At 43.6% G+C, this 23,042-nt stretch overlaps 1 protein-coding gene across 10 annotated transcripts in view; it reads left to right on the top strand.

The window, feature by feature from the left end:
* Nucleotides 1–23,042, top strand: part of rims3 (regulating synaptic membrane exocytosis 3) — a 194,408-nt gene that overhangs the window by 124,129 nt on the left and 47,237 nt on the right. For 9 of the 10 annotated variants that reach the window (XM_048557713.2, XM_048557711.2, XM_048557707.2 and 6 more), the window contains one exon: nucleotides 7,720–7,794. The exons of the other annotated variant lie outside the window; for it this stretch is intronic. In XM_048557713.2, the coding sequence (XP_048413670.1) occupies nucleotides 7,720–7,794 (75 nt within the window). The remainder of the gene's footprint in view (nucleotides 1–7,719; nucleotides 7,795–23,042) is intronic. 10 annotated transcript variants of the gene reach the window in all.

Below are 23,042 nucleotides of genomic sequence, written 5' to 3' on the forward strand. Positions count from 1 at the left end.
TCCACTCTATCTATGCCATTCATAACCTTATAAGCATCTCCAAAGCATCCACGTCCTTCTGGTAGTGTGGTGACTAGAACTGTATGTTCCAAGTGTGGCCTAACAAAAGTCCTGTAAAGCTGTAGCATAACTTGCCTATCCTTATACTCAAAGCCCCTTTCAATGAAGGCAAGCATGCCAAAGGCCTTTTTCACTATCATTCCTAATTGCACTGCCTCCTTCAGTGATCGGTGGACCTTCACACCCAGATCCCTCCCCATATCAATACCCCTAAGGGTTCTGCTATTCACTGTATAATTTCCAATAAAACTTGACCTACCAAAATGCATCACCTCACATTTGTTTGGATTAAACCCCATCTGCCACCTTCCTGCCCATGCCTCCAATGGATCTATATCCTGTTGCATCCTCTGATAATCCTCCTCACTATCTGTAACTCAACTTTTGTGTCATCTGCAAATTTAGTAATTTGACCAGCCACACTTTCCTCCAAATCATTCATGTAGATCACAAAGAGAGGTCCCAGCACTGATCCCTGTGGAACACCACTAGCCACAGCCCTCCAGTCCACTGCTACCCTCTGATGCCTATGACTGAGCCAGTTCTGTATCCATCTTGCCAGCTTACTTCTGATGCTATGTGACTTCACCTTCCGTACCAACCTGCCATGAGGGACCTTGTCAAAGGCTTTACTGAAGTCAATGTAGACAACATCAACCGCTTTTCCCTCATCAATCATCTTCCGTCACCTCCTCAAAAAGCTCAATCAAGTTAGTGAGGCACGACTTCCCCCACACAAAACTATGCTGTCTATCGCTAATCAGTACATTTGCTACTAAATGCATATAGATCTTGTCCCTGAGAATCTCCTCCAATAATTTGCCTACCACCAAAGCGAGGCTCACAGACCTGTAATTTCCTGGATTATCCCTGCTACCCTTCTTAAAAATTGGGCAAGATTGGCTATTCTCCAGTCCTCTGGGATCTACTATGGCTTTTTAACTAACTTCTCAACCTGTCCATTAATGTGCATGCAAACACCTCTTGGTCTCTCAGTTCTTGTACTTGTTTTGATAAAGTGACAGAAAGGACCAGTGAGATTTATGTAATTGATGTCAATGTGGATTCCAAGAGATGTTTTATAAAGTGCTGAATATGGCTTGCCATAAAAGTCAAAGACATAGAATAGAAGGGACAGTGCTAACATGGATACCAAGTTGGATAGAAGATGTCCTGATAATGTCACTGGACTAGCTACGAAGAACCTGAGACTAATCTTCTGGGAGCATGAGTTTGGATCCTGCCATCATAGATGGTGAAACTTGAATCAAACAATATTGGAATAAAAAGCTAAACTAATGGTGACCATGTGTTGCCTGTTGTCAAAATGTGTCTGGTTCAACTAATGTCCTTTAAGGAAGGAAATGTGCTGGTCTGGCCTTTATATGACTCTAGACCCACAGCAGTGTGATTGACTCTTACCTACTGTTAGGAATGGGCAATAAATGCTGATCTAGCCAGCAAAATTCACATCCATGAATGAATAAAAAGAAGTTGGCTGAGTGACAGAAACCACGTTCTCAAATTGGAGGAAGTGACTGAGTGGGCTTCCCTGACCACTACTTTTCCGAACATCGAATTAAACTTAGGTGTACATGAGACAAGTTCAAAACTTGCAACTGACTTAGAAATGCAGTGACCTGTGTGGAAATTAGTGATAGACTCCAAAGGGACGTATAGACAGGTTGGCAGAGTGGGCAGGTAGACTGCAGTTGAGATTAATGCAGAGATGTGTGAGTGATGTGTATTGTTGGGAAGAACTAAGAGCCGATATAACAAAGGGCATAATTCTAATGGAGTGTTTAAGAGCAGAGGAACCTGGGTGTATATATACATCAATCATTGAAGGTGGCAGGACAGGTTGAGAACTGGTTCAAATAATCACAGGATCCTGGACCTTATAAACAGGGGTATAGAATACACAAGCAGTGACACTAAAAGGTAAAGGCACTGTAACCCTCCTTGATCACAGGGCTGCTCCTCTCTTCTTACGAGACCCAGCTGGTGATGGTTTTAACTTGAGGCTCACCAGACCTCAGGTGAGGGAAAGGGGTGGAAAAGGAGAGTCCTTCATGGAAACCTCAGCCTGTGTGGGAGTTGACCCGTACTATTGGTAAACCTGATCAGCTGTTCAAGCAACTGACCTAACTATACAAGGAAACTGTGCTGTACTTAGATAAGAGATAATGGGAACTACAGATGCTGGAGAATTCCAAGATAACAAAATGTGAGGCTGGATGAACACAGCAGGCCAAGCAGCATCCCAGGAGCACAAAAGCTGACGTTTCGGGCCTAGACCCTGAACGTCAGCTTTTGTGCTCCTGGGATGCTGCTTGGCCTGCTGTGTTCATCCAGCCTCACATTTTGTTATCTTGTACTTAGATAAGACACTGGTTTTGAATCACCTTCAGTATTGGGCTGAATTTCCTCAGTCCCATGGCATGAGGTTTGCAGTCAAGTCAAAGAACAAAATGATACAGTCGCCTCTTGGAGTTGCAGAGATGTTTCCAATTCCCAAATGGGGTGAAATGGTGACACTTATTAAGAAGGAGAGGTCGAACCCTTCCGATAATTAAAATCAAAACACAAGCTCCCAGTTTGTTACGGTGGGAATGGACATCCTCTTCTAATGATTAAACCTGAAACACCCAGAGAAACTCACCACACCTTGCCTATTCTGTTAAACTGTATGGAGAAGGGGAGATTAACTGAAAGAAAATCCCTGATATTTACTTTATAAGTAACAAGTTACAATTTATTTATTCAACACTAACAGTGAACAAATTACCAGAATTACTAACAAACCAAACAATTCCCCCTTAACTCCTAACTATTCCTTAATGGAACTAAATTCTGCTAGTATGCTGCTCCAATAAAACAAGTCACAATTATATAAACCAAAGTAATAAGAAAATAAATTAAATTCTCGTCTACGTACCTTTCTTCTGCTGTTCTCAAGCCATAAATACCTTTCTTCCGCTTTTATGGCAGTCAGGGATATTTTCCCTGTGAAGTCTTCCGGGAGGAGTTTTAACTGGCAGTGCCATGGTACCTTTTATGATTAAGATGCTGATTTCTTAGACAGCTTAGAAATTTCTTGTGAAAGCTGGGTGCTTACTTCTCAGACGGTGCTTTGCTCTCACACTGATTTTCAAAAACCCTCTCCTTATAGACCTTGGATGACATATCAATTTTCTTACAATAGCATTAGTCCGAGGTTGTCAAAACCATTAGATTTAAATTCAATTGGCTTTCAATCACTAAGTGCTTGGTTTAAATTAATTGGTCGATTCCAGCTCATTGCCAAAACACCAAAACAAGCCTAAGGTTTCCAATCACACAGCCAATTAATACATGTTTCAATTTCAAAACTGGCTGTACATCTTCAGTTGCTTAGACACATTTTCTGTATAAATCTCTAAGCTTAGAAAAGCACTATACTTCTCAAAGGAGCCACAAACTTTTATCCCATTTTTTTTTAATAAACAAATTCTTGCTTCCGGTCTTCCAATTCACAATTACTCTACACAACTTCATAACACAATGCCAGGAACGTCCTGATGGCAATGAATCCCCAGTCCAGGGCAAGTCCCCTTTGTTGAAGACTATGATCTCCTCTAAATTCTGCCCAGCTCCTGGAATTCAAGGGGTAAGAGGCAAACGCCTGCTGATTACCACAAAATACCCTCCCACAGTTGATCAGTTCCCCCTTCACGTTGAGTATGACTGAGAATAATCATTGAGAGTGACAGAGGACAGAATGCCTTGTGGATGGGAGACTGCAGTGTTGATTGGAGTGCAGTTCTGCCTTATTGGGCCTGCAGAGAGTGGTGAGGGATCCAACAAGACTGTGTAAACACTGAACTCAAGAGTTGAAGTGGGAGTAACTACCCTGGACATCATGATAGCATACTGCCCACTTGATAAGTTTAGTTCCATCAACACTGAAGAAGCTCAACACAGTTTTGGGATAAAGTAGCACACTTAATTAGCATGGTGGCTCAGTGGTTAGCTCTGCTGCCTCACAATGCCAGTGACCTGGGGTTGATTCCACCCTCAGGTGGTAGTCTGTGTGGAGTTTGCACGTTCTCCCCGTGTCTGCGTGGGTTTCCTCCAGGTGCTCCAGTTTCCTCCCACAGTCCAAAGATTTGCAGAGTAGGTGGATTGGCCGTGCTAAATTGCCCATATTACCCAGGGATGTTTAGGTTAGGTGGGTTAGACATGGGAACTGCTGGGTTAGGGAAATGGGTCTGGGTGGGATGCTGTTCGGAGGAGCGGTGTGGACTTGTTGGGTCGAATGGCCTGTTTCCACACTGTAGTGATTCTACGACTTTGAACAATGATTCCCCCCACCATCAATTCCAAGTGGCAGCAGAGTACACTATTACAAGATGTACTACAACAACTCCAGCAGGCTGCTATGTAAGCACCATCAAAGACACATAGAAGGACAAGGGCAGCAGATATAGGGGAACAATATCACCTGAAAGTTATTCACTGTCCTGATTTGCAAATCTATCACACTTCCTTAAGTTTCACTGGGTCAAAATTCTGGAATGGCATTTACCTACACTCCGGTTTCCTCCTACAGTCCAAAGATATGCAGGTTAGGTGGATTGGCCAAGTTAAATTGACATTGACAGGATGCAGAGATGGGCTGAGAGGTGGCAGATGGAGTTCGACCTGGATAAATGCGAGGTGATGCATTTTGGAAGGTCGAATTTGAAAGCTGAGTACAGGATTAAGGATAGGATTCTTGGCAGCGTGGAGGAACAGAGGGATCTTGGTGTGCAGATACATAGATCCCTTAAAATGGCCACCCAAGTGGACAGGGTTGTTAAGAAAGCATATGGTGTTTTGGCTTTCATTAACAGGGGGATTGAGTTTAAGAGTCGTGAGATCTTGTTGCAGCTCTATAGAACTTTGGTTAGGCCACACTTGGAATACTGCGTCCAGTTCTGGGCGCCCTATTATAGGAAAGATGTGGATGCTTTGGAGAGGGTTCAGAGGAGGTTTACCAGGATGCTGCCTGGACTGGAGGGCTTATCTTATGAAGAGAGGTTGACTGAGCTCGGTCTCTTTTCATTGGAGAAAAGGAGGAGGAGAGGGGACCTAATTGAGGTATACAAGATAATGAGAGGCATAGATAGAGTTGATAGCCAGAGACTATTTCCCAGGGCGGAAATGGCTAGCACGAGGGGTCATAGTTTTAAGCTGGTTGGTGGAAAGTATAGAGGGGATGTCAGAGGCAGGTTCTTTACGCAGAGAGTTGTGAGAGCATGGAATGCGTTGCCAGCAACAGTTGTGGAAGCAAGGTCATTGGGGTCATTTAAGAGACTGCTGGACATGTATATGGTCACAGAAATTTGAGGGTGCATACATGAGGATCAATGGTCGGCACAACATTGTGGGCTGAAGGGCCTGTTCTGTGCTGCACTGTTCTATGTTCTATGTTCTATGTTCTAAATGGCTATAGCAGTTCAAGAAGACTATTCATCACTAACTTTGCACTTAAGTATGGGCATCGAGTACTGACATAGCCAGTGACACCCACAGCTCATGAATGTATTAACCAAAACAAATTCTCTTTCCCGATGGAGATGGGGATGGAGAACTGGGAAAGCAACAAAAATCATCAAAACATCTTTAATCATACAGTCCAAATTAAGGCACCGAATATGGGAAGTGATGGATCAGGAAGTCAGTGAAACTCTCCGAATGTGCAGGTGGTGACAGAGCAAGAGAAAGAATGGAATCAGATGAAGCAGCTCAGAATTGACAGAATGAAATTGGCAAAAGAGGTAAGAAGACAGAGTAACAGAGACAAACTGAATGCAGATAAGTGGAATCTGCTCCATGTTACATGTACTCTGTGCAGGACTATCCCTAGGATGGGGTGAGTTAGGCTGACTATCCCTGACCTAGTTGTTTGGGTGGTCTCACACTGAGATAAACAGGAGACACTTAGGCATTGGCAGCAATGCAAGGACAATCTTTCACACTGGAAAGTGATGACCATTGGAGTGATCTTCCAGAGGGATAGAAAATGTTCTGAAAAGAGAAAGGGTTATCCTGAAACCTGGCTTTAAATTAAACTGTGGGGTTGAATTGCGTCAAACTGCTTTAAAGGAGTGAAAGATAACTTTCTTTATTTCAGCAAATTCTTCTCTAAACAAAAGAGTGATTACAGAGTGGACGGATCCCAGATGAAGGTCACTTCAGTTCCTAGGAGTTCAATGAGGGAATCTGTCCATCGCATAGATTTTACAGGCATTGAACTCCCTCTTAGTCAGGACAGAGTGCTGGCCTGACTCATGGTCTCTGCCTGGGCGCAATAAATACAATGACATTACCCAGGAATGAAACCCTCATCGGATACTGAGACCCCACTTCTCAGGGCTGTCTGGAACACTGGCCCAGTCCATTTTGATGGAGAATTGGAAAAAAAATTGGAATGATTTGGCAACAACATTACCCTATGATCATCTTCACAGGCTTTTGTAAGGGCCAGTTCAATTATTACGTTGAAAACCATATAATATTGGTCGTCTCCTGTAAAGAGCTATGTGATTCGCTCAGGCTTGCTGCCTGTACTCGAAGCAACACTGAATTATTAAGGGTGCTTTATGCAGCACATTACACACGGACCAAATCCGGCATTAAAATGGAAAAGCACTGCAGACATTGAGAGCCAGATCCCGTTTGTTATCTGTGCAATACTTGCTGGGTTCAGAATGACTGAAGAGATGAGACTATTCTCTACAAATTAACAGAACATTTACATTATACACCAATAGACATATTTTCAGACAGTGACCTTTGTCAGTCATAACCTGGGTCTCATGATACTCCAGTGGTTACTGTGTTGATTGTTCTATATTTATACAGTAACGGCATTTTCCCAGTGGCTCAGTAAGTCAGTGTTCGAGTGAGCCTGAGTATGTGCAGCTACTGCACAAGTTGAGAGTTGAGAAAATGAAAATCATGTATTCTACAGAGAGATTACTGATCTACTGAGATTAAATTTGATAGCTCTATTCCCCGTCCCATCCCACCATCACTTCCTACCCTGAAGGTGTCAGTTGTGGTTTATTGGTAGCGCTCTTATCACTATCTCAGAAAGCTATGGATAAAAGTCCCACTTGACACACTTAGCTACATAATCTAAATTAACACGTTATATGCTGCTACTTGTGAGACCTTTCTTCACGTAACAAGTCATTATTAATGAGCTTGAAGTCATTAATTAGGATGGGTCCACGATTCATGATGTTGTATTTATTGTCCATCCCTGATTGCCCTAGCAAAGATGGTGGTGGTGGTGGTCAGCAACCTTCCTGGAGCTGTAGAGTCACCCACAGTGCTGCATGTGAGAGAGTCCCAGGTCTTCAACCAGCAGCACAGTTCCAAATTGAGACAACGTGTGACTTGGAGGTGACATCATTCCCAAAAACTAATCCCAGTTAGTGAGGCTGTGTGAGGTGTGACTGAGTAACGTCTTAAGGTGCTAGGTAAATGTAAATCTTCAGTACAGCGTTTGCAACAATCTTCAGATTCTTCTCTCTTGTAGAACTGAGCACTCGATCGTTCTGTAGTGAACACACTGCAGGAGTTTCTTTGCCTGTCTTTGTAACAACTTGTCTATTTGCTTTCTTTTAGCTCCCAAGAATATCTCCGCTGTCCTGTGCCAGGGGATCGTGGGTCACTGGCTTGCGCCCATGATTGCCCCACGTGGTAAGTTCCCTGTCTTGGCTGACCTGTGATTAATGGAGTAAGGGAGGTGACGTGTTTAGGCAGAATGCTGTTGCCTCACAAGGTGACTACCTGCAGTGGTGATGGGTGTTTAATGCTGCTCCCTCATGAGGTGCTCCCTCACTCAGTAGCAATCAGCACTGGATCGAGGAAATGGTCATTGAGGAGCTCCCCTCCACACTTTACACAGGTTCAGTGATGGCATCATGCTAATGAATAAACTTAACTCAGTATGTTACGAGCAATCAAATACATGTTTCTGAAGAACAGACACTCATGTCATACAAGAGATGAGTACATAGCAAAATCCAAAAACAGTGATGTGTTTTTGTGATAGTCAATTGGTGCGATCTTTGAACTGATAAGGCAGAAAAAAGCTTTAATTTAATGTTTCAATTAAAGAGAAAAGAAGCAAGAATGGTAGTGGTTGCTCCCTCACTGGGCATCAGCTAGAACTGTATACCAACTTCTGGAGGAGATTTGAGCCCTGAGCCTCTGGCTGAGAGTTAAGTGCAATGCCCACTGAGCCACATCTGACCCCATTGTGAAACAGAAGGAGCAGAAACCTTTTAAAATTCCTCAATGATGAACTTATAAACCAATCCTTAAAACTTAAGGATGTTAACTTCATTATTGGTCAGCAACGAGTCTCCATTGTGTTTTATTTAAATAAGGAATAAGATTGAGATGGATATAGTCACTGAGAACTGCCTAAGGGTTGTGGCTAATACCTGGTCTGCTTGGGCCTAAGATGTCCAGCAAAGCAAAACTGTGGCCAGATTTTCCTGTATACCAATTAGCAAGGAACTGCAAACCAAATGTAACCTAAACAAATACACATAGGAACTAAAACTATTGAAGATAAAAGTTGATGGAAGGTAGCTTTTACCTTCAGGGCTGGGAGTTATGCTGCAGTTGTAAAGCTGTAGTTGGACTATATCTGGAGCACTAGACAGTTCCAAATATCACTGCACCTCAGAAGAATGTGGTTCACAATGGAAGGGCTTATAGCACAGGTTCACCAGGCTAGGGGTGAAATTGATAGGGTGCATAAATAGGACTTGTACTTCAGTTTATATAGGTTTGATCTAAATGAAGTTTTAAAGCGTTTGAACAATTTGATAGGGTAGATAGGGAAAAATGACCACCCTGATTGGGGACTTTTAGGCTAAATAGTGATAATTTAAAACAGAGAGGAGGATAAGTTTCTTCTGTCAGAGGGTCATGAATCTGTGGAATTCATTGTCCCAGAATGCAGTGGCTGCTGGGACGCTGAATAAATCTAAGGAGGAGATAGACAGATTTTACTTAGTGAGGGGTTAAAAGGCTATAAGGAACAAGCAGGAGAGTGGAGTTGAGGCCGAGATAAGATCAGCCATGAACATATTAAATGGCAGAGCAGGCTTGAGGGGCTGAATGGCCTACTCTTGCTCTTATGTTCTATGCTCTTAAGTTCTTTGGAAGTTCAGAGCAAGAGAGAGGAATCTTCAAACTAGAGTTAGGGCACTCAAGGGTGTCAGAAAACCTTTCTGTACGCAAAGAGTAGTGGAAATCTGGAACTTTCCATCAGAAAACTGCTGAGGTTAAGACCAGTGTAACAATTTCAAAAACTGAAGTGCGCAGAGTTTTTTTGGATAAAAGCTTATAGGCCGAGCAGTGGAAAACTCAGATTAACCTTGATCTCACTGGAAGACTGCTGACTTTTGAATTTGCTGATTTTTGAGAATATGAGAAGTCCATTGGCCATTTAAGCAGCAACAATTGGCACTCTCATTTGTGTTGAGAAATATTGTTTTATGAAACTTTACAGGAATTATGCCCATTTTTGCAGTTACTGCGCTGTCACTGAAAATTTTTTTTAATGAAAAACGGACTGAGTTAAATGTCCACTTATCCACTGTCCCTCTCGTTATAGCTAGCTTTTCTTGTCACCTGTCATAACTGCACATTGTGCAGGATAAACCTGCTTTAAAACCTTGGCAAATCCTGTGTGTCTCCACAGAGCAGCTAACTGTAGGGAGTCTGGTGCAATGCAGAAGAAATTACCATGGCAACAGGCAGGGCCAGGCTGTACGAGGTAAAGCTGAGTGAAGCAGGCCACAAGCGAAGGGTACAGCAGCAGCTCTGTGGCTAAGAAATAATCCCCAATACTTGCGTTTTGAGAGTATAAGGACACCACCTTTCTGCCTGGAAAAATATGGGATAAACTGCTCAAATTGAGTCAAGAGGGGGGCTGAGTAGGCCTCATCCCACCGTGAATTCAAAATCATCGAACTCTACCCTGGGGAGGAACTAACAACATCCAGGAGATTCTTCATGGATGCATGATTGACAGTTTATTAAAACAAAGGGTTTAGTTAACCCTTTGACTACTGGGTGGCAAAGAAGTGTATGATCCCAAGGCGTCTTAACCAGCTGCCTGCCCACTCCTTGTAAAAATTGTGTATTTCACTGAGTGACATCCCTTTTGGGCATGTGTGACTATTTTTGTTTCTGTATAGTTGATAATGAGCTTATCTCATTGAATTAAAAATGTTGTCGATTTTATAAAGAAACGTCAGATTTGTAGTAAGTTTGGAAAAACGTTGACTTTTCTTGCAAGGAATTCTTGTTTCATAGATTTTTGTTATCTATTACTTACTTTTTATAGTACTTTTGTACCTTGGCACCTTACATCCCCCATGCCCCCTCTGTGCTTTTCCTGTATTCTCCACAGTCACTCATCTTTTATCCAATATTGATGCAATATTTACAGGCCTCTGGAGTCAGCCAGAGCAATGTGAATCCTGTGGGATAGACAAACAAAAGAAAACTCTAAAAATCTAATAAATGTGTCAATCAAACACATCTATCATGCACAGAAGAAATAACTCTTCCCATTGCAAAAAAACCAAAAGGGCTTAAATGTTCATTCAGTTGAAAAAGAAACATTTAGATGTCAAAGGTAGGTTCTTTACACAGAGAGTGGTGGGTGCATGGAATACACTGCCAACAGTGGTAGTAGAGTCAGATGCATTAGGGACATTTAAGCAACTCTTGGACAGGCACATGGATGATATTGAAATGTAGGGTATGCAGGGTAGTTTGATCTTAGGATAATAGGTTGGCACAACATTGTGGGCCGAAGGAACTCTACAGTGCTGTACTGTTCTGTGTTCACTTATTCAAATGTTACGATCTGTGTGGAGACTAATAATGTTTTGTAATCATTCAATAGGATGTGGGCTTTTCCGGCTGAATTAGTATTTATTGTCAATTTCTAATTGTCCTTGAGAGGATGGTTGTGAGCTATCTTCCTGAACTACTGCAGACCATGTGCTGAATTTAGACCCTCCATGTTGTCACGGAGGTAGTTCCAGGATTTTGACTCAGCCACAGTGAAAAAATAGTGACATATTTCCAAGTTAGGATGATGAGTGGCTTGGAGGGGAACTTGCAGGTGGATGGTGCTCCCATGTATCTGCGGCCCTTGACCTCCTAGACGGTAGCAGTCATAAGTTTGGAAGGTGCTGTGTTAAAGAGTCTTTGTGAATTGCTGTGGACTGTTATTGAGTGACAATGGTGTAGAGAGTGAATGTTTGTGATTATGATTTCAAATAAGTAGCCTGCTTTGTCCTGGATGGTGTAAAGCTTCTTGAGTGTCGTTGGGGCTGCACTGATCCAGGCAAGTGGGGAGTATTCCATCACATTCCTGACTACTGCCTTGTAGATAATGGACAGGCTTTGAGGAGTCAGGGGGTGAGTTACTTGCAGCAGTATTCCCAGCCTCTCACCTGCTTTTGTAACCACTGTTTATATGGCTAGTTCAGGTCAGATTGTATTCGATGGTGAACCCAGGATATCAGTAGCATGGGGCATGGATGCCACTGACTTGGCCAGCATTTCTTGTCCATCCCTAGTTGCCCTTGAGAAAGTGGTGGTAGCTACCTTACTGAGCCATTGCAGTCCATGTGCTGTAGGTAGACCCACAGGTAGAGAATTTCCAGGATATTGACCCAGCGATGTATACTGCAGAGATGCCCTGGCGCTGAAATGACTGACCTCCAGCAGCCACAACCATCTTCCTATGTGCCAAATATGACTCCAACCAGTAGAGAGTTTCTGTCCATTTTCATTGACTCCAGCTTAGCTAGGACTCCTCATATTACATTTGGTCCAATGTGGCCTTGATGTCAAGGTCAGTCAGTTTCACCACACGTCTGAAATTCTGCTCTTTTGTCCATGTTTAAACCAATGCTGTAAGGAGGACATACCTGGGCAATTTTCCACATTTTCAGTGTTGTAGCTTTACTGGAAGAGCTTGACTAGGGATGTGGGAAGTTCTGGAGCATTCGTCTTCAGCACTATTGCTGGAATATTATCAGGCCCCATAGTCTTTGCAGTATCCATTGCCTCTAAGTGTTTCTTGATATCCTGTGGAGTGAATTGAATTGGCTGAAGACTGGTTTCTGTAATGCTGGGGACCTCTGGATGGACAATGTAGCAGTGTCCTTCACGATTTAACCATTTGGGTCAATGGTGCAGCTGCTAAGTCAGTCTAGGATATGGACATTGATGTTGCTTACCCACTGTACATTCTACACCCTTACAATCCTCAATACTTCCTCTAAGTGCTGTTAACCATGGAGGAGCACGTCAGCTGAGGAGGGGGATGGTGGAGTTGTATGTGGTAATCAGTAAGAATTTTCCTTGCCCAAGTTTGACCTGATGCATGAGACTTCTTGGGGTTTGGAGTTGAAGTTAAGGATTCTCAGGTCAACACCTTTCTGACTGTATACCAATGTGCCGCCACATCTGCTGGGTCTGTCCTGCCTGTGCGATGGTGGTGGTGTGTAAGACATTGTGTGTAAGGTTTGATTCCCTTCCTATAACTCTGTCAGGCAGTCGCTTGACTAGTCTGTGAGACAGTTGTCCTAGCTTTGGCACTAGTGCCCGACATTAGGAGAGAGGTCTTTTCAAGGTCAACAGAACTGAGTTTACTGTTGTGACTTCTGGTGCCTAGGCCAATATTCATTCCTTTGACACTTTTTTGTGATTATTACAACTGAGTGGCTTGCTAGGCCATTTCAGAGGGCAAGCTCACTCTGTCCCTCAAATCCACCTTGCTTTCCCTTCTCACAGCTTAATTTGCCATCTAACTTTGTATCATCAGTAAACCTAGGTCCCATCTTCATCGATACAGGCTGTAAATAGCTAAGGGCCAAGCGCCAAACTTCTGAGGAAGGGTCACCGGACCCGAAACGTTAACCCTGTTTTCTCCTCCACAGATGCTGCCAGACCTGCTGAGCTTTTCCAGCAACTTTGTTTTTGATCCTGATTTACAGCATCCACAGTTCTTTTGGTTTTTACCAACTTAAAGGCCTGGCTGCAAAGTAAAAATATCACTAGCTCAGAGGTGTCTGCTTGTGGTCAGGGGATCGAACTCTGCATTAATCTCTAAGAAGTGCACTGCAAACTATTGAATTATCATAAACCTCATCTGATTCACTAATGTCCTTCAGGGAAGAAAATCTGCCTTACCCGGTCTGGCCTACATGTGGTGTCACACCACGGCAATGTGGTTGAAATTTAACTGTTTCCTGAAATGACCTTACAAGTCATGCATTAGGAAGGGTGTACTGTGAATTCACCTAAACTACATCAACTGGACTGCTTCAAGAAAATGAATTTCAGAGAATTAAGATAAACAATTGATGTTCAGATCTCAAGAATGAATAAAAATAGATTATTTCAAAAACATACTTTATTCATTTAAGAAACATTATGTACATAAGCAGTTAGTGAAGCAGTTTGGTTCATATTGAGAACAAACAAATTTTTGGGGTTTGACTTTCTTTATAGTTGCAACACACCCAAAGCCACTTCTTAATAATGTAAGATACTGTTTACATGTATTTGAGGCACTGGGGTGTCCAATAACTGACCAGACCCCCATTGTACTTTGGCCAAAGCACCTTAGACAGTGGTCTTTCCCCATTGTACCTTGGCGGCAGCTGCTCCAAGGTTTTGTGTATCCCTCAGCACATAGTCCTCAACCTTGGAGTGTGCCAGTCTGCAGCACTCAGTTGAGTTCACCTCCTTGCACTGGAAGACTAATAAGTTTCAGGCAGATCAAAGAGCATCTTTCACTGAATTGATGGTTCTCCAGGCGCAACTGATGTTTGCCTCAGTGTGTACCCCTGGGAACAGCTTGTAGAGCACAGAGCCCTGCATCATGGAGCTGCTCAGGATGAAGCTGGGCAAAAACCATTGCATCTCTCTCCAGAGTTCCTTTGCAAAGGCAGATTCCAGAAGGAGATACATGACAGTCTCTAAGTCCCCCACGCGGTTGCTTTGTGGGCAGCATGCGGTGGCGCAGAGAGTCCAAGCGTACATACAGGATCTCACAGGTTGTGCCCTTCTCACCACCAGCTAACTGATGTCTTAGTGCTTGTTGGAAAGTTCTGATGATGATACATTATGCCGAAGGACTTTGTAGTCTGCTCAGGGAACAAGCCAACAGGATTCACCCTCTCCGTTTCCCACAGGGCCTCGAGGACGTTACGTGCTGACCACTTCCTGATGACCTTGTGGTCAAATGCGTTTTTAGACTCGTAGAATCGTAGAGCTGTACAGCATGGAAACAGACTCTTCAGTCCAACTTGCGTATGCTGACCAGATATCATAAATTAATCCAGTCCCATTTTCCAGCATTGGGCTCATAATCCTGTAAAGACCATCCACATGCCTTTTAATTGTACCTGCCACCTCAATCCCCTCTGGCAGTTAATTCCACACACGCACTACCCTCCGTGTTAAAAAATTGCCTCTTAGCTTACTTTTAAATCTTCCCCTCTTGCCTTAAACTTATGCCCTCTAGTTCTGGACTCCCCCACCCCAGAAAAAAGACTTTGGCAATTCACCCTATCCATGCCCCTCATGATTTTATAAACTTTTATAAAGCCTCTGATGCGCCAAGGAAAATAGCCCCAGGTTATTCAGTTTCTCTCTATTGCTCAAACCCTCCAACCCTGGCAATATGCTTGTAAATCTTTTCTGAACCCTTTCAAGTTTCACATCATCTGTTTACCCTATCCATGCCTCTCATGATTTTATAAACCTCTATAAGGTTACCCTTCACCCTTTGATGCTCCAGCGAAAATAGACCTAGCCTATTCAGCCTCTCCCTGTAGCTTAAATCCTCCAACGCTAGCAAAATCCTCATAAATCTTTTTTATAGAATCCCTATAATGTGGGACCAGGCCATTCAGTCCAACAAGTCCACACCAATCCTTTGAAGGCCATCTGCCTACTGTAACCCTGCATTTCCCATGGCTAACACAACTAACCTGCACATTTTTGGACCTTAGGAAGAAACTGGAGCACCCAGCAGAACCCACGCAGGTGCAGGGAGAACATCCAAACTCCACACTGACAGTCACCCGAGGGAGGAATCGAATCCAGGTCCCTGGTGCTGTGAGGCAGCAGTGCTAACCACTGAGCCATCATGCTGCCTGTTTTCTGATCCCTTCCAAGTTTAACAACATCCTTCCTGTAGCAGGGAGGCCAGAAGTGAATGCAATATTCCAAAAGTGGCCCAGCCAGTGTCCTGCACAGCTGCAACATGACCTCACAACTCCTATACTCAATTCACTGACCAGTAAAGGCAAGCATACCAGCCACCTTTTTCACTATCCTGCTTACCTGAGCCACTACTTTCAAGGAACTATGAACCTGCACTCCAAGGTCTCTTTTGTTCACCAACATTCGCCAAGACCTTACAATTTAATGTATAAGTTCTGACCTGCTTTTCCTTTCCAAAATGCAGTACCTCACATCAATTTAAATTAAACCCCATCTGCCGCTCTTCAGCCCATTGACCCATCTGATCATGGTCCTGCTGTACTTTAAGGTAATCTTCTTCATTGTCCACTACACCACCAATTTTGATGTCGTCTGTAAACTTACTAACCACACCTCCTGTATTCACATCTAAATCATTTATGTGCGTGACAAAAAGTAGTGAGCCCAGCACTGATTCTTGTAGCACACAGCTAGTCACAGGCCTCCAGCCTGAAAAACATCCCTCCACCACCACCCTCTGTCATCTACCTTTGAGCCGGTTCTGTATCCAAATGGTTAGTTCTCCCTGTATTCCATGTGATCTAACCTTTCTAACCAGTCCACCGTGAGGAACCTTGTCGAATGCCTTACTGAAGTGCGTATAGATCATGTCCGCCACTCTGCCCTCATCAGTCTTCTTTGTTACTTCTTCAAAAAACTCAATTAAGTTAGTGAGAAATGATTTCCCAGGTAGAAAGCCATGTTGACTATCTCTCATCAGTCCTTGCCTTTCCAAATATATGTAAATCTTGTCCCTCAGGATTCCTCTCCAACAACTTCCTGCCACCAGTGTCAGGCTCGCTGGTCTGTAGTTCCCTGGTTTTTCCTTAACACCTTTCTTAAATAGTGACACCACATTAGCCAACCTAAAGTCTTCTGGCACCTCACCTATGACTACCAATGATACAAATATCTCAGCAACAGGCCCAGCAATCACTTCCCTACCTTCCCACAAAGTTGTAGGGTACACCTGATCAGGTCCTGGGAATTTATCCATCTTTATGCATTTTAACATGTCCAGCATCTCCTTCTCTATATATTTTTCAAAATGTTGCTATTTACTTCCCCAAGTTCCCTACCTTTCATTTTCTTCTCCACAATAAATACCAATGCAAAATATTCCTTTACGATCTTCCTCATCTTCTGCGGATCCACATGTAGGCGACCTTGCTGATCATTAAGAGGCCCTGTTCTTTCACTACTTGCCCTTTTTCCCTTTGTGTATTTGTAGAATCCCTTTGGCAAAACTATCTCACGTCCCCTTTTTGTCCTCCTATATCCTTTTTAAGTATACTTCTGCTGCCTTTTAACTTTTCTAGAAATTCATTTGATCCTTGCTGTCTTTACCCGACAAATGCTTCCTTCTTATTCTTGACCAAAACCTCAATTTCTCTAGTCATCCAGCATTTCCTACACCTTGCCCATCACCCTGACAAGAACATACTGTCTCTGGACTCTTGTTAACTCATTTTGAAGTCTTCCCATTTTTTACCTGTCCCTTTACCTGTAAATATCTGCAACCCCACCCTCCCCCAGTACACTTTTGAAAATTCTTGCCTAATACCATCAAAATTGGCCTTCCTCCAATTCAGAACTTTCACTTTGGGCAGCACGGTGGCTCAGTGGTTAGCACTACAGCCTCACAGCGCCAGTGACCCGGGTTCAATTCCAGCCTCGGGCAACTGTCGGTGTGGAGTTTGCACATTCTCCCCGCGTCTCCGTGGGTTTCCTCCCCCAGTCCAAAGATGTGCAGGCTAGGTGGATCGGCCATGCTAAATTGCCTGTAATGTTCAGGGGTGTATGGGTTATAGCGGGATGGGTCTGGGTGGGATATATCAAGGGACGGTGTGGACTTGTTGGGCTGAAGGGCCTGTTTCCACACTGTAGGGAATCTAACTAATCTAATCTAATCCGGCCTATCCTTTTCCATCACTATTTTAAAGCTAACAGTATTAGTCACCTCTGTCACTTGCCCTGCCCTATTTCCCAAGAAAAGGTTGAGTTTTGCACCCCCCTCTAGTAGGTACATCCACATACTGAATCAGAAAATTTTCTTGTTCACTCTTAACAAATTCTTCTCCATCCAAGCCCTTAATACTATGGCAATCCCAGTCTATGTTTGGAAAGTTAAAATCCCCCTACCTTTACTACCCTAAGAGATCTCCTTACAAATTTGATTCTCAATTTCCCACTGACTATTGGAGGGGCTGTACAATCCCAGTAAGGAGATCCTCCCTTTTTTATTTGTCAGTTCTACCCAAATGACTTTCCGAGACATAATCCCAGGAATATCCTCCCTAAATACTGCTAGAATGTTATCTCTAATCAAAAACACTACTCCCCTCCTCTCTTGCCCCACTTTCTTTCCCTCCTGTGGCATCTATACCCTGGAACATTAAGCTGCCAGCCCTGTCTGTCCTTGAGCCATGTCTCTGTAATTGCATGATACCCAATCCCATGTACCCAATCATACCCTGAGTTCATCTGCCTTACCTGGACCTCTTGCATTGAAATAATTGCAGGTTAATTTATCAGTCCTACCTCGTTCCCTGCTTTGTTCCTGCCTGCCCTGACTGTTTAACTTGCTCCTTTTAACAACTGCGCCAGTCTCAGACTGATCTCTTTTCTCACTGTCTCCCGGGGATGCCCTGATGCCTTCACAAATTTCTCTATGAAGGGCAGGTGATACAGAATGGTCCAACTGCTTGGAGTGCCCCGCGTCAATGAGGCCAGTCCCATCCTTCGCATCATTGGGGACAGGTAGAAGCTCAGTATGTAGTGACGCTTGGTGTTTGCGTACTGAGGGTTTACACACAGTTTGATACAACCACACACAAAGATGGCCATCAGGAATAGGGCAGGATTGGGTACATTCTCCACCCCCCACCTGCTTATCTAGAGCTTTCTACGTTCTATGCCTGCGGGACCAGTCCATCTTCGATCTCCAAATGAAGTGGAAGCTGGCTCAGGTGACAGCAGTGACTCAGGCTCAGGGAATGGGCCAGACCTGCAGCAGGTACTCCGACAGAATGAGTACATCATGCCCGATGATCAGAGAAAGTGGTGCTCTCAAAGCCTAATTTCTGCCGCACTTTGGCGAGATGCTCCTCCCAAGTATTGGTGTAGGCCCTGACCCCCCTGAACCATTTCCCCAGCACCTTCAGATAAGCTGTCCCAATGGTAAAGGATATAAAGGATTGTTCGGCCCAGTTCCTAAAGGACATAGGCTCCTGTCTCGATTTACCTTGGATCCTGAGGCCAGTTCGAACTGGTTGCAGATGCTCAAGAATGAATCTGATCTACCACAAAGGTTCTAGGCTCTGAACTTGAATATGCCCATTTATTTATAACCTTTGTTTTCTATCCATTAACCAATCTATGTTAGCCTCATGAGTACTGATTTTTGAGTAGTAAGTTTGTGCATCTTACTGATTGCTTTTTGAAAATCCAAATAAACTCCATCCATGATTGCTCCATTATACACACTACTAGTTACAAGCTCAGAAATCATCTCATAGAACTGCTCAACAGGAGTTTCCTTTAAGAAATCAGTGTTGACTCTCCCTAATCATGGTTGAAGTGGCCCAGGGTCTCTTGTGGTGCATTAGTTAATGTCCCTATCTCTCCACTAGATTCAAATCCTACCTGCTCTAGAGGTGTGTCGTAACATCTCTGATCTCGTTGATTAGAGAAATATTTTTTCTAGTGTCCTCATTAATCAATTTTCTCATTTTTCCAACTGGCCCTGTTTTCTTTTTGCTTCTTTTCTAAGTAGTTAAATGTCTTAAAATTAGTGGGAAGTATTTAGCTACATCAGAGGCTAGCATCTCTTTCTGTGTGAGAGAGAGAGGGAGACAATTGGGTTTGTAACATGTCGAGCACAGCTGAACATTAGTCAGTGCAGAAAAGCATGAGTAAGTCAGAGAAACTCCTCACGTGTCTGCTCCTAGTCCTGGACACGTTGACTATTAGTAGATCCAGGCATTGTGCAATGGAGAGGTCGTAGTTGCCAAGTGTCTGCCCCTACTCTGTGGCTGCATTCGTTCTTGGGTATCATTGGCGAGGGAGCACACAGAGTCTACCAACAGCCAGATGCCTTTAGAGAGAAGTGGGCACCACAGGGGGTGCAGTGGTGCATTTCCCTTCCCTAGTCCATTTTCTTATAGTCTCTTCCTTCTCTCCCTGGCTCTCCCTTAACTTTTCTTGGTCTACATTGCCTTTAATGAGCTTTGCATGTCATTTGATTAATTGGAAACAGGAGCAAGTTAGTGATGGATTGAAAGATGTAAAGTTGATTTGGTGGTGAAAATAACTGTTCTGTTGTATGTTTAAGAAAAATGAAAACGAAGGAAGAAAGGCTGCAGCTCAGCTTCAGTGCAGGGTAATATGGCAGGGCTCCATGAGCCCACACAGCAATCAACCTCACACCATTGGTGTTACGCTGCACAGCACACTAACCATCCAGCCGACCACAATCTACAGTCAGTATTTCAGCATTTGTGAAAATCTGGAAGTTCAAAATCCAATGCATCCATGACCTCTGCAGATCCTTCTAAGACCGTCAAATGCAATTCACAGAGACAGGGAACTATTGCAATTTCACTCCCATTAGTGTTTCATCTAACATTTATTTACTGAGGATAATTGCCCCAAATTCCTCATTTCCATGAGATCCCGGTGTGTTTGGAATATTATGACACACAGTACTGTGAGAGCACGTTACAGGTTCTGGTGTGCAGTGGTAAGATCCCAAACATAGACCTCGAGTTGAAATCTGACATATTCCTGCCTCTTCCGGTTTATGTCGGGATTAGGTTGGGGGGAGGAGGTTCCGAGATCAGAAGGGTACCCCTCTGGCTTTGATGGGTATCAATTGAAGTGATTAAACAGGCACATTAGAGGCACACTGTATCCTTGAGTGCCTTTCTCCACATTAGAGGTCAGGTTCCCATGTTGTGTTAGCACCCCCTGCAGGGTGATTGCAGCAAGTGCATCATTGGAAGCAAAAACAGAAATTGCTGGAAGAGCTCAGCAGGTCTGACATCACATGTGGAGAGAAATCAGAGTTAATGTTTTGGGCCCAGTGCCCCTTCCTCACAACATACAGTATTCTGAGGAGGCTTGGCAAGGCAAATGTTGAGAAGGTGTTTCCACGAGAGAGGGAATCTCAGAAATGGGGACACAGTTACAAAATAAGGAGACATTCATTTAACACTGAGATACAAGAGAATTTCATCTCCCAAAGGGTAGTGAATGCCTGGAATTCTCTGCCGCATGGAGATATGGAGGTTACATCACTGAAAGTATTTAAAGGCAAAATATATTGAGGGCTATGAAGTGCTGGCAATAAAGAGGAATTGAGGACTGGGTCAAATATACTTCTGCAGGAGCTCCTCAGGATAGTGTCCTAGGCCCAACCATCTTCAGCTGCTTCATCAATGATGTTCCCTTCATCATTAGGCCAGAAGTGGGGATGTTTGCCGATGATTACACACTTTTCAGCACCATTTGTGACTCCTCTGATACTGAAGCAGTCCATGTTCACTTGCAACAAGATCTGGACAATATTCAGGCTCGGGCTGACATAGGGCCAGTGACATTCGCACCATGCAAGCCATCACAGATATATTTGATAGTTTGGAGTAGGTAAGGTAGATGGTGAACTGAGTAGAGCAGTTGGAGGTGTTTGATTTGTGCACCTTCATAGTCTTCTCTCATTGGAGATGACTGGTAGGACATTACCAGCTGGTTAGCAATATACCCAGAGCCTTTTCAGTGCTACCACCCTGGTCAACAAGTACCTGAACCTGGGCCTTTGGGCTCTGCTATCAATTGAGCCACTTTGCTCCGAGTTAGAGGTGCAAGGTTGGTGGGGAAGCAAAATGTTCAAACAGAGGCAACTCAAGTTCAAAGGCAGAGGTAACCTTGAACATGAGATCCTGGATTTTTGTTCCTGGGTCTGAAGCCTAGCATCAGGATGTCTCCTGGTTCTGCAAATCAGACCCTGGAAAGTATGACCCTTCAGGTTAGATATTCATTTTGGGGTGACAGGCCTACATTGGTGATGGACTGGGCAACTCCGGTACAAAAGTGGTGGCTGCCAGCTGCAAAAGCATGCCTCAGTGCACTGGCAAAGTGGCATCATGAAACAGACCTCGATGCCTCCCCTACATCACACTCATCCATGTTTTGTCATGCCCACCATGACAAGTTATTGCCCCTAAATAATTCTAAAGCCCTTCGTTCATTCTATGCTAACCTGTGTATCTCTTTGCCCATCCTTCAATGCCTCCTATATGCTCCATACCAACCAATGCCCCTCCACCTAGCCCTCCAATGGCCCTAATAACTTCTAATCTAATGTAGCGCCAGCTCATATCAGCACGCCCCATCACCCTTGCTTCTCCTTAAGTCTACCATGCCAGCTTATCTAATATGCTGCATTAGATGTCAAGAGTTTTAAGTGCCTCTTGCAGACTTCATTATATTCAAAAACATTCTCAATCACATAACAAAATGCACTGACATGCCTTCAACTACATAAAGCTATGTAACAGTGAATATCTAATTCTAAGAGACAGTCACTTTAACAAAAAATGTTGGAATTCATCTTCCTTTGAAGAATATATAACAATTTGCACCTGGCGCACAAACCGTGGAATGGAAAGCATCTCACCATAATAATGATTTCGGAGACAGTAGGAACTGCAGATGCTGGAGAATCTGAGATAACAAGGTGTAGAGCTGGATGAACACAGCAGGCCATGCAACATCAGAGGAGGAGGAAGGTTGATGTTTCAGGCCCAGACCCTTCTACAGAAATTGATCCAAGCCTGAAACTTCAGCCTTCCTGCTCCTCTGATGCTGCTTGGCCTGCTATGTTCATCTGGCTCTATATCTTGTTATCTCACGGTAATAATGGATGGTTGTGAAGTCACTTATGCAGCATGAATGCAGTAATGGAAACCCTGGGGCTTGCCTCAAGACGTAGTGAGAAAGCAAGCAGTCTTTTCTTTAACACTGCAGGCATTCCATTTCCACAGGTTTAAAGGCCAAGACTTTTAAACATCTGGAAAACTTGACACCTATTGACAGCTCATCTTGACACTTTTGACAGTTTCTATATTTGACTTTTACAGATTTGTTGACATATCCAGTTTGCTTGGCAGTAATCTGTTTATGCAGTTCATACACACAATTGTGCCTACTTTTAATGATTCCAATGGGTACCACGACCGTATCCTGGGACAAGGCCTACAGGGGGACCCTGACTATCTACACTGTTCTGATTTCACATTCCAAAGCTTCAAATCCAATGTCAGTGGAGGCAGCTAACGACTTAAATTGACAGCTACCTCTTTTAAACATGAGCATCTCTATTCTCACCCTTGCCAAGATGAGATTGCTGTGGTTGGAGTAGAGGTGTGTGATTTTTTTCCGACAGTTCTGCAGTTTGTCGCATTGGAAATGCTTCATTTTGTGACAAAAATCTGCACCAAGACGTTCATCAAACATGTTATAATTGAATTTGTGATTCTGCACCACTCACACAGAACAACATTCCAGGGGAACAAGAGGGACGGAGTTGGTGTTGCAGCATAATTTCTGCTTGACACTCAGTGTGGAAA

This window comes from Stegostoma tigrinum, chromosome 24 (genome assembly GCF_030684315.1).
Source record: "Stegostoma tigrinum isolate sSteTig4 chromosome 24, sSteTig4.hap1, whole genome shotgun sequence".
NCBI lineage: Eukaryota > Metazoa > Chordata > Chondrichthyes > Orectolobiformes > Stegostomatidae > Stegostoma > Stegostoma tigrinum.